This window comes from Scyliorhinus torazame, chromosome 11, assembly GCF_047496885.1.
Source record: "Scyliorhinus torazame isolate Kashiwa2021f chromosome 11, sScyTor2.1, whole genome shotgun sequence".
Taxonomy (NCBI): domain Eukaryota; kingdom Metazoa; phylum Chordata; class Chondrichthyes; order Carcharhiniformes; family Scyliorhinidae; genus Scyliorhinus; species Scyliorhinus torazame.
The window spans coordinates 7,231,004-7,243,607 of NC_092717.1; the positions used below are offsets into that span (position 1 = coordinate 7,231,004).

At 47.0% G+C, this 12,604-nt stretch overlaps 1 protein-coding gene across 5 annotated transcripts in view; it reads right to left on the reverse strand.

Moving 5' to 3' along the window:
• LOC140385081 (protein TOPAZ1-like) overlaps positions 1 to 12,604 on the reverse strand; it is a 78,131-nt gene that overhangs the window by 13,480 nt on the left and 52,047 nt on the right. For 3 of the 5 annotated variants that reach the window (XM_072466887.1, XM_072466886.1, XM_072466888.1), the window contains exons 15-16: positions 2,345 to 2,516; positions 938 to 1,038 (exon numbers count right to left, since the gene is read on the reverse strand). In XM_072466887.1, the coding sequence (XP_072322988.1) occupies positions 938 to 1,038; positions 2,345 to 2,516 (273 nt within the window). Of the gene's footprint in view, positions 1 to 344; positions 736 to 937; positions 1,039 to 1,097; positions 1,516 to 2,344; positions 2,517 to 12,604 lie in introns of those variants that run through there. The other 2 variants (XM_072466889.1, XM_072466890.1) reach the window with 2 other exon arrangements.

The following is a 12,604-nucleotide window of genomic DNA, read 5'->3' on the forward strand; positions in this document are numbered from 1 at the left end:
CCCTATGCTGCTCTTGCTCATGTATTTGCTTTGTTTGGCCCCTTGTTCTGCACTGTAACCAATCGCTGTTTTGTCGATGTACCATTTGTCAATATTCTCTGTTGATCATTCTTGTGTCTACTATGTACGTACTGTGTACATTCCTCGGCCGCAGAAAAATACTTTTCACTGTACTTCGGTACATGTGACAATAAATCAAATCAAATCCCTGCTACCAGACTGCTGAATACAGCTCATGTATAGGATGACGCATCTTGCCAGACCGCAGAACAAGTCTTTATTAGATGGTCAAACCTTTGCTTGCCTCAGTTTCTCACTCGATTTAAAAAAAAAATAAACAAGACAATGGCTAAAGTTGTTTATTCAACAAGTAATCATTGCAAATTAAGTCAATTAGAATAGTGACTGTTCCAGTGATAATGCAAGTTAGACAATGGGTAAACAATTTTATTAAAATAATACACAAAGCCATTTGACAATAACCATCAACCAATGCAAAGTGTGGGAATAAGAAAAGTTCTCTCGGAGGGCAGTGAACAAGAATGTCAACAAGCGGGGCAGCACGGTGGAGCAGTGGTTAGCATTGCTGTCTCATGGCACCGAGGTTCCAGTTTCGATCCCGGCTCTGGGTAACTGTCCGCGTGGAGTTTGCACATTCTTCCTGTGTTTGTATGGGTTTCGCCCCCACAACCCAAAGATGTGCAGGGTAGGTGAATTGGCCACGCTAAATTGCCCCTTAATTGGAAAAAATGAATTGGGTACATCTAAATTCATTTTAAAAAGACTGTCAATAAACTTTGTTTTGAATGTTCTTTGGTGTTGAAAATGACAGGACAAAAACAAGAGAGAGTGAAGATGCAAAGAAAATAGATAGGCAAATTCTGAAAATAAATGGGATTCACTATTTTCCATAGAAATGGACAGGCCTCAAAATTACCTTTCTCCACTGCTCACTTTTATAGTATGCAACCATCACAGAGGTTCCAATCCTAACGAGCAATTTCTTGGCCAGACCATTTGTGTGTGGCTTTTGCCAAACTGAAAAACAAAGCACGATGGACAAAGTTTGAATTACATTTTGTGTTCCAATAATTCAGTCTGCACTCATTTTACTACTACCCACCCAGCTTCCTGGTGTCATCATCTGTAGTAATGATTTTATGTCAACATTCAATAATTGAAACTTTCAATGTAAATATTTGCTTGTCACAGGGCAGTTGTAGGTTTCCCACTTCTAGTGGCGGGCATTTCATCAATCTCATTAACCAGCTATCCATCACCGGCACTTTTCATTCGCCTTCTACCTATTGCAAACCATATATCAGAAAATCACTTTCCATTCTTAACTGGAAAACTGCTCTTGAAATGCAAGGGTAGGATTCCCTTCAAGGCTTCCCTAGACATTGAGAAAGACACGGTTATTTGATACCTTGGTTAGTTTATGGGTAGCTTTGCAGTTCAGGCACTGGACTAGCAATCCAGAGGTTACGAGTGCAAATTCCACCAAGGCAACTTCTGAAACGGAATTCAATAAATCTGGTCATTTGTGGTGATCCAACACAGCAAACAACCATGAAATCCAGCAGATCATCATGAATCCCCAACTACCCTTCAAGGATATGAGCCTTCCACTCCTACCTGGGCCTGGGAGACCTGTAATTGACCTTAATTGAACCAAAGTATGGGATATATTGTCTGCCAATTGCAGTCCCCCTTGCAAGAAAAACAAAAGCGCTATTTAAAGGCTTTTATTAAAGTTAACAGGGAGCCAGTAAGCAAATCCTGCTTCTGCACCATCAACCCGCTTTGTAGTTTATTCTGTTTCCCCAAGCTTCTCCAACCAGCACCATTCAGTTTATAGCCCTGAAGCATTGCCATTCCCTAAACCCTGCAGTTCATCAACAGCCACAATACATTTCATCGCTATTGTTCCCCAGCCCAATCATTTCAGACATTTCCTTTCCCAATTTAACACCTCCCTGACTCCACTCTATGTTCCCCATAACTTTCCCTGGCACGAGGCACAAGGACACACGAGACTGAAATGCAGGGACACAAAATGGGCAGACAGCGAAATGGTGGAAACAATGATGAGTGTAACACATCGAGTGACATAAGGAGAGAAAAAGACAGTGGCAATGATACAGGAGGCACAGAGGGACAAATGGGGGAGAGAGAGGAGAATGAATTTGGAGACACACACATAATAAGCATGAGAGCACCATGCAAAAATTCTAAACTGCATTATAATGGCATTATATGTGATGTCAGCATTCCGTAGTTATAAGCCAGTAACCAAGAGCATCCGATAACTTTGCACTAATATTTGTCAAATGAACCACACCTGCTTTTGCAAATTCGCAGAAGGGCACCGTAGCTCCGTGATCCTCGCTTTTCACAAGAGTAATAGCAATGCACTTGGCAATTCTGTGGAGTTCGCTTTTAGTATCGTCATTCCAGTGTAAGCTCTGAAAGAAAGCTCCCATCTTGTTCCATTCTCCTTTTTCTTTATATTGCTGCAAAGTAAAGTAAGATCAAAAACCAGAATGATCAAGACACCTTTCCCTTATCTAAGACACAAACGTGCATGGGGTAGGCCACGAAGAACTGTGCTGAACAGGATGGTTTTTGCTGGGGTGGTATTACAGTGGGCTTCAGTTAAGAAAAGACTTGCATCATGTGGTATAGTCCATGACATCAGGACATTCCAAAGAGCTTTATGAAGTAATGTGGGAAACGGAGCACAAATTTGAGCACAGCAAGATCCCACAAACAGCAATTCAATCATAACTAGGTAATCCGGTTTGTTTTTGTGAAGGAGGGATAAATATTGGCCAGCTCATTGGGGAGGACGCCCCTGCTCTTCCTGAGACGGGATCTTCTACACCCAAAGAAGGGCAGAGAGAGAGCCTCAGTTTAATGTCTCAAGATCAAAGATGGCACCTCTGACAGTGCAACACTCCCTCAGTACTGCATTGGAGTGTCAGTCTAGGTTCTGTAGACAATTGTTCGGAGTGGGGCTCAGTTCACAGTCTTTCTTACTCACAAGGGAAGAGGGGGCCAAGGCTGACACCACCAGGGAAGGAACGGGGAATAGATTAACAGTCTGCTGTCATGGTCTTGGTGCACATTTATACATTGAACTTGGAACCACAGCACAGAATAAACCAGCATTGAAATGAGTGTAAAGCCACCAGGATTCAGCAGCATTGGAAAAGCAAATGTCAAGATCTGAAACATACAAACCCTTAGCTCGATAGAAATCTCTCCAGAATGATTTGTGCTGCTAAAGCTAAGATTTCCAAACCAGTGTTCCCAGTTATAATTATTAATTAAACACAAAGAAAGGTATATGGGAGTATTTTCAATTCAAAATACTAATGCTGTCCTGGAAGATTTATATAATCTTTCACAGGAAACCTACCATTTTGAAACAGTCAGCCTGCAAGTTTATATGATCTCCAGTTTTGGTATCTTTAATTTAGCGCAAAGCCCAAAGAACACGGAGACGATGAGAGAGATTTTACTGAAATGGCAGCAGTTTGAGAGGACAAGGGGAAATGAAAGCTGGCAGAATGGGCTGTGCAGGTTTCCTTGGTGCTGTAAAATGTGATGACTGTTTCATGGGCAAAGCTGGGCAGCATACAGCCCTGGTAGCAGGTGGGGTTGGACAGCCTCATCCATTACAAGTAACAGAAGTAGGTATTAGTGTTTATGGTATGCAAGTTATAAAGTTTAGATACACCGTTATAGGACACAGAAACCGCTGGGCTTCCAGTAGCGGTGGGCACCACAAGGGATTAGAGAGCATCACCATCCCCCAAAACAACATTAGATAATTTTCCTTGTCTTTTGTTACTGTGCATCTCTAAAGGACTATCACTTCAATTTAATTTGTTAATTGGTCTATTTGAAATTGTACTGAGTTGGAAACTGCTGGGACGCTGGGGTAGTATATTAGCATTCTGCAAATAAACCAACAACAAATTACAGAAGGACATGAATAAAATTGCAGAATTTGCAAATGAAATTTAACAGAGATAAAGGTAAGGTAGTTCGGTTTGGTGGGAAGAACAGCACGTATTAATTGAAGGTGCAAGTCTGGGAGAGGGTGGAGGAACATAAGGAACCGAGAGTAAAATACATCAATCATTGAATGCTGCACCACAGATCAGCATGGTCATTAAAAAGAAAACCAGGTAAGGGAGAGACAACTGAAAAATAAGCAAGTTATGCCAAACCTGTATTGAACCTTGGTTAGACCACACCTGGAGTACTGCCTGTAGTTCTGGTCATTATTATATTATAAAAAGGATGTAGAGGCACTGGAAAGTATGCTAAGAATATTTACACGGATGATATTAGAAATGCGTGGGTTTACATATCAGGAAAGGATCGACAGGCTGGGTCTCACTAAGGCAGCTGATGGATACCTAATAAGAGGCATTTAAAATTCTGAAAGGTTTTGATAAGACAGAATGCTTCCTCTTGTGGGGAAGAGCAGAACTGGAAGCCATCAATACAAGATAGTCACTAAGGAATCCACAGGGAATTTACTCACCATCAAAGAAAGAAGCAAATAGTATGACTATATTTAAGGGCCAGCTAGATGAGCACAGGAGGCAAAGAGGATTACATTGATAGATTTAGGTGAGGAGAGATGGAAGGAGGTTCAAGATGAAGAATGAACTGGTACAGTCGAATGGGCTGTTTCTGTGCCCCGTGTAATTCAAACAAACGGTTCTGCGTTACTCCAGTGAGGGGTATGACATGAAACTCTTTCAAATTGAATACACGAGGACAACCTCAGTAATTTCCAACAGAGTGATACTGGACTCAAACGTTAATTCTGGTTTCTCTCCACAAACGCTGCTGGACCTGCAGAATGTTTCCAGCATTTCATTTTATTTCTTTCAGATCTCCAATATCCGCAGTATTTTGCTTTCAGCCCACTGAATAATTAGTTACGCAGCAGCTGTTAAGCAAGCTGAGCTGCTTAAATTGAAAAGAGCTTCCTTAGAACTTGCAAGTGATAGATCATAGAAACGTTGAAAATAGGAGCAGCAAAGGGCGGCATGGTGGCGCGGTGGTTAGCACTGCTGCCTCACATCACGGAGGACCCTGGTTCGATCCTGGCCCGGGGTCACTGTCCGTGTGGAGTTTGCACATTCTCCCCGTGTCTGCATGGGTCTCACCCCCACAACCTAAAGATGTGCAGTTTAGGTGGATTGGCCGCGCTAAATTGCCCCTTAATTGGAAAAAATGGGTGCTTTAAATAAAAAAATAGCAGTAAGCCATTTGGCCCTTCGAGCCTGCCCCACCATTCAATATGATCATGGCTGAGCCTCTGTCACAACAACATACTCCCGTGCTCTCCCCAAATCCCTCAACACCCTCAGAATCTAGAAAACTATCTATTTCTTTAAATATATTTAGTGACATGGCCTCCACACAGGCAAATCCAGTTCTCGTAGTGCTGAGAAAGGAAAGAATTTTAAATTGATAACAGGATTTGTGCGTGTCATTTTTCTTTTAAAGTACCATAAAGCTTCATCTCAATTCTCCCAAAGAACGTGATGCCAGATTCCCCACAGTGCACAACATAAGAGGCTACAGTAATAGCGTGCGCATGCAAGATTAAAATAAAGCAAACTGGAGAACTCAAATGAGAATAAGATTCTCTCTCTTTTTGTCACCGTGCAATTGTAGTAGGGAAGCTGAAGCGGAGGAAGCAATGCAGCTCACATGATCGACACCACTGGCCAACAACAAGAACACACCAATAAACGCTGCCACACAGCCAAGCAGACACAGTGAATGAACAGCATTAACAGCTCCAGGCACTAACAAATTAAGTGGGTCAAATTGGGCAAGAATCAATTCAGAAGACCACGGGACACTGCAACGCACCAATAAATCAATTGAGTGGCAGACACAGCAACCAATTAATTACCAAATGGAGCAGTCAATTAAGGATCCTGAGACCCGTGGCACAACAATGGCAGTGGACACACATTAATAAATTAATGTTGGGGGGGAAGCTGGCACAGCCAGTAATCAAACTAGAGGAGCACCAGTAAAATAATATTCAGCAGGGACAGCAATACATTCACAAATTAAATGCAGCAGGCACTTGTGCATTAATACTCCTTTCCTACCTTTGCCGCTGCTGCTTCCTGCCGCTAAGCGACTTGAGCCGGTTTCACCGGCAGATTACTTTTCAAAACGTTATGACCGATTATCATACAATTGCCAACTGTAAAGATGAGTTAAAGAGAAAAGTAAGCGCCACTTTCACCTTAAATTATTTTTCACAGGCACTTAACCAGTTAATACCAGGCATTTGTACAATACAATAACCAGTTTAAGTGTTTTAAAACATGATTATGTTTTAAAGATGCTTAGCAGTATTAACGCAAGATTAAGGATAGTAAAGCATCGGGAGGGGGGTGACTGGTAGAGAGGGTTGATGCAGTGAACAGTGTTGATGGGGGTGGATGATGTCAGCGTCAAAATCGAAGGGGGGGGGGGAGAAGAGAGAGAAAACGGTGGCCTTGGGGTAGTGCCACTATACTAGTAGTCCGGAGGTCCAGGCTAATGCTCTGGGGATATGGGTTCAAATCCCACCATGACGGCAGGTAGAATTTAAATTAATAACTGAGGAGACTACAGGTGGCCTCGGAGGGAGACCTCTGTTGATCTCAGCTGAGAAAGCCAGGCTTCAAACTGCTCCATTTCCGACTGGCCTGCAACTGTCTGGCTGATAGGTAACAGCAAGGGCACCAGCAAGGGCACCGTCAGAGTGGCAGGAATGGGATTAGGAATGCTGCCATCTCGAGAGGACAGCAGGTCCGTGCTCCACAGAGCCAGTGTCACTCTGCTCCATAGAGGCAGGGTCACTCTCCTCGGGCAGCACCTCGGCAATCCTAGTACCCTGTTGAAGAGAAGATTAACATACTGCTATAATGCTCTGGAAGTTCTTCTGGAGGCAGCAGTCTGAGCTTCAGCTGCAGCACTCAGACCTTTGATAGGAGGTGTGTGCTGTCTTCTCACACCACCAATTGGGCCCTTACTGGTGGTTGGAGCTGACAAACTAGTGCAGGTAATGTTGGCTGCATGCAGCAATTGCAGAAAGCAGAAAACCGTAAGCATATGCCATTTGCAAGTTAATTACACACTATGATCCCACAGCACTGAGGGTGGCTAGAACGCAGACTGCCCTCTGGGTGGGGAACTTTGTGGTCCATCACAAAGAGTAGTTTGGTAGCACCAGTGCTGCCCGAGCCCAAAAGGACATGGCTGCTGGACTGGGTCTGCGGCAGGTAGTGAGGGAACCAACAAGAGGGAAAACATACTTGACCTCATCCTCACCAACCTGCCCTTGACAGTATCATAGTAGCGACCACCGCACAGTCCTTGTGGAGACAAAGTCCCGTCTTCATATTGAGGATATCCTCCATCATGTTGTTTGGCACTAAAAAAAGTCTCCATAGTCCCAGATGACCAGAGGCTGCTTTCTCCTTTCACAGGGAGAGCTAACTAGTGGCGATATAACCCGAGGATCGCCACACCTCAGGTGAGGGGCAAGGTTGAGAAGGCAGGGCCTTCATGAACAACTTCAGCCGGTACGGGTGTGGCACCATCACCATACTAAATGGGACATACTTTGAACAGATCTAGCAACTTAAGATTGGGCATCCATAAGACGCTGTGGGCCATCAGCAGCAGAGATGTACTCAACCACAATCTGTAACCTCATATCCCCCAGTCTATCATTACCACCAAGCCACAAGATTAATCCTGAGTTCAGGAGGACATGCCAGAAGCAGCAAAAGGCATACCTAGTTGAGGTGTCAACCTGGTAAAGCCACAATACAGGACCAGTGTGTCAAACAGGAAAGCTGCATGCGATAGAGTTAAGCGATCCCACAACCAAAGAATCAGATCTAAGCTCTGAAGACCTGCCACGGCCAGCCGTGATAGTGGACAATTAAAACAACTCACTTGGAGGAAGAGGAGGCACCACAAATACCCCGATCCTCAATGGTGGGTAGCACAGCACACCTGTGCAAAAGATAAAGCTGAAGCATTTGCAACAATCTTCAGCCAGAAGTGGTGAGTGGATGACCAACTCTGCCTCCTCCGGAGGTCCCCAGCATCACAGATGCCAGTCTTCAGCTCCTCATACCAAGAAACGGCTGAAAACATTGGGTACTGCAAAGGTCACAGGCCTGACAATATCCCACAACAATACTGAAGACTTGTGCTCCACAGCCTGCTGCACCCCTAGCCAAGCTGTTCCAGTACAGCTACAGCACCGGCACCTACCAGCAATTTGGAAAATTACCCAGCTATGTCCTGTACACAAGAAACAGGACAAATCCAACCTGGCCAATTACTGCCTCATCAGTGTACTCTCGATCATCAGTAATGTGATGGAAGGAGTCATCAACAGCACTAACTATCAAGCAGCACTTACTGAGTCATTACCGGCTCACGGACACTCAGTTTGGGTTCTGCCAGGGTCACTCCACTCCTGAATCATAGAATTTACAATGCTGAAGGAGGCCATTAGGCTCATCGAGTCTGCACCGGCCCTTGGAAAGGGCACCCTACCCAAGCCCATTCCTCCACCCTTTCCCCGTAACACCTAACCTTTTGGACACTAAAGGCAATTTAGCATGGCCAATCCACCTAACCTGCACTTCTTTGGACAGTGGGAGGAAACCAGAGCACCCAGAGGAAACCCATGCAGACACGGGGAGAATGTGCAGACTCCGCACAGTCTCCCGAGGCTGTAATTAAATCTGGGACCCTGGAGCTGTGAGGCAGCAGTGCTAACCACTGTGCCGACCTTATCACAGCCTTGGTTCAAACATGGACAAAAAAGAGCTGAACTCCAGAGGTGAGGTGGGTGCGACTGCCATTGACATAAAGGCAGCATTTGATTGAGTGTAGCATCAAGGAGCCCCAACAAAACTGGAGGCAATGGGAATCAAGGGGAAACCCACCCGTTGGTTGGAGTCATACTTGGCACAAAGGAAGATGGCTGTGGTGGTTGTAAGTCTATCATCTCAGTCCTGGGAAACCACCACTGGAGTTCCTTAGGGTAGTGTTGTAGGCTTAACCATCTTCAGCTGCTAAATCAATGACCTTCTTTCTATCATAAGGTCAGAATTGGGGATGTTCACTGATGACTACAGTCCATGCACAAATCGGCAAGACCTGGACAATATCCAGGCTGCGAAGTGGCAAGTAACATTCAGACAACACAAGTGGCAGGCAATGACCATCTCCAATAAGAGAGAATCGAACCATCATCCTTTCACATTCCCATCACTGAATCCCCTCAACATCCATTGACCAGAAACTGAACTGGACCCAGACATATAAATATTGTAGCTACAAGAGCAGGTCAGAGGCTAGGAATCCTGTGGTAATTAACTCACCACCCCACTCCCCAAAGCCTGTCCATAATCCACATGGCAGAAGTCAGGAGTGTGATGGGATACTCTCTACTTGCCTGGATGGGTGCAGCTCCAACAACACTCAAGAAGCTCGACAACAGCTCACTGATGGGTGCTGAGGCCCCTGCGGGCCCCATGGAGATGGAGTGGGCAAATCGGATCCCGGCGAGAAGACCAAAAGCGGGAGAACCACTGAGGGCGATAATCGTGCGATTCTACCGCCTTAAGGACAGAGAAGAGGTCCTGAGATGGGCCAAAAAGGTGCGGAGTAGCAGATGGGAGAATGCGGTGGTAAGGATCTACCAGGATTGGAGTGCGGAGGTGGCGAGAAGGAGGGCGAGCTTCAACCGAGCCAAAGAGGTTTTGCACAAAAGGAAGGTGAAGTTTGGGATGCTGCAGCCGGCAAGACTACGGGTCACGCATCAGGAGAGACACTATTATTTCGAGATGGCGGAGGAAGCATGGTCCTTCATCAATGAAGAGAAACTGGACCGGAACTGAGGGACTGATGCTGCAGGGAACTGTTATTGTTGTTATTATTGTTTTTGTTAATGGGATGGTGAAAGTTAAGCGAGAAGTAAACAGGGAAGGGTGGGGGACACTGGGGAAATGTGGGCGCCGGTGAGGGGGGAGAGGCGGGACATAGTCAGAGAATGGGGAAGGAGAGGGGGAGGGGAAAGGGAGCTGCGCCATAAGAGGCGGGACAGGTAAAGGGATGTTCCCGCGCCAGAAAGAATAAGGCGGGAAAACAGGCGCAAGGCGGATGGGAGTTCCCTCACACCGGGGGGGCCGAGGAGCGAGCAGGAGTAGCCGGGGTCAGTTGAAGTCAGCTGACTTACGGAAGTGATATGGGGGGAGCAATCAAGCTAGATAGGGATCTAGCGGGGGGGACAACTGGGTTGCTGCTGCGGAAATCCAAAAAGAAATGGCTAAAGAGAAGGTGGTCGGGGGCGGAATGCGACGCTGGGGGAGCGAGCGGGAGCGCGGAGGCGGGATACGGGACTGGCCTAGAGAAGGTAATGGCTAGTCGACACGGGAGGGGGGCAGGTAGCCCCCCAGTGAGGCTGATCACGCGGAACGTGAGAGGCCTGAATGGGCCGATAAAAAGGGCCCGAGCGCTCGCGCATTTGAAAGGACTAAGGGCAGACGTGGTTATGCTCCAAGAGACGCACCTAAAGGTGGCGGACCAAGTTAGGCTAAGGAAAGGATGGGTGGGACAGGTGTTCCACTCAGGACTGGACGCAAAGAACAGAGGGGTGGCCATTTTGGTGGGGAAACGGGTAGCATTTGAAGCAAAGAACATCGTAGCAGATAGTGGAGGTAGATATGTAATGGTGAGTGGTAGGCTGGAGGGAATGGAGGTCGTGTTGGTTAATGTGTATGCCCCAAATTGGGATGATGCGGGGTTCATGAGACGGATGCTGGGGCGTATTCCGGACCTGGAGGCAGGAAATTTGATTTTAGGAGGGGACTTCAATACGGTGCTGGACCCGGGGCCAGATAGATCCAGCTCAAGGACTGGAAGAAGGCCGGCAGTGGCCAAGGTACTTAGGGGGTTTATGGACCAAATGGGGGGGAGTGGATCCATGGCGATTTCTTAGACCCAGGGCTAGGGAGTATTCCTTCTTCTCCCACGTCCATAAAGTGTACTCCCGGATAGATTTTTTGTTCTAGGAAGGTCGTTGATCTCTAGGGTGGAAGAAGCTGAATACTCAGCCATAGCGGTTTCGGATCATGCCCCACATTGGGTGGACCTGGAAGTAGGAGAGGACAGGGAGCAGAGAACACTCTGGCGATTAGATGTGGGACTGATGGCGGATGAGGGAGTGTGTGCAAGAGTGAGGGGGTGTATCGAGAGATACCTGGAGGTCAATGATGACGGCGAGGTCCCTGTGGGAGTGGTCTGGGAAGCACTAAAAGCGGTGGTCAGAGGAGAGCTGATTTCTATTGGGGCCCACAAAAGGAGAACAGAGGCCAAGGAAAGGGATAGATTACTGGGGGAGATTTTAAGGGTGGACAGGGAATTTGCAGAGACCCCGGAGGAGGAGCTGTACAGGGAGAGGAGACGACTCCAGACCGAGTTTGACCTTCTGACCACCAGAAACGCGGAGGTACTGTGGAGGAAGGCACAGGGGAGGAGGTATGAATATGGGGAAAAGGCTAGTCGCCTGTTGGCGCACCAACTGCGAAAGAGGGCAGCAGCGAGGGAGATAGGAGGAATTAGGGATGAAAGGGGAGACACCGTGCGAAGGACAGGAAAGATAAATGAGGTGTTTAAGACCTTTTATGAAGAACTGTATAGGTCTCAGCCCCCAGAGGGAGAGGAGGGGATGCGGCAGTTCCTGGACCAGTTGAGGTTCCCGAAAGTGGAGGAGCAGGCGGTGGCAGGCCTGGGGGCGCCGATTGAGGTGGACGAGGTTATTAAGGGACTGGGAAGCATGCAAGCAGGGAAGGCCCCGGGGCCAGACGGGTTCCCGGTGGAATTCTACAGAAAATATGTGGACTTGTTGGCCCCGTTGTTGGCGAGGACGTTCAATGAGGCCAGGGAAGGGGGGACACTACCCCCGACAATGTCGGAGGCGACGATATCGCTAATTTTGAAGATGGATAAAGATCCGATGCAATGTGGGTCCTATAGACCTATTTCACTCTTGAACGTGGACGCCAAACTGCTAGCAAAGGTGCTGGCATCGAGGATAGAGGACTGTGTCCCAGGGGTGGTGCACGAAGACCAGACAGGGTTCGTAAAAGGGAGACAATTGAATGTTAACGTGCGACGGCTATTAGGGGTGATAATGATGCCCTCAGTGGAGGGGGAGGCAGAGATAGTGGCGGCAATGGACGCAGAGAATGCATTTGATAGGGTGGAGTGGGAGTATTTATGGGAAGTGTTAAGGAGGTTTGGGTTTGGGAACGGATTTATTCGCTGGGTTAAGACTACTTTATGGGGCACCGACGGCAAGCGTAGTTACAGGTCGACATAGATCGGAGTATTTCCGATTATATAGGGGAACAAGACAGGGATGCCCGCTGTCTCCATTGTTGTTTGCGCTGGCAATTGAACCTCTGGCCATGGCGCTGAGAGACTCCAGGAAATGGAGAGGGGTGACTAGAGGGGGAGAAGAACACCGAGTTTC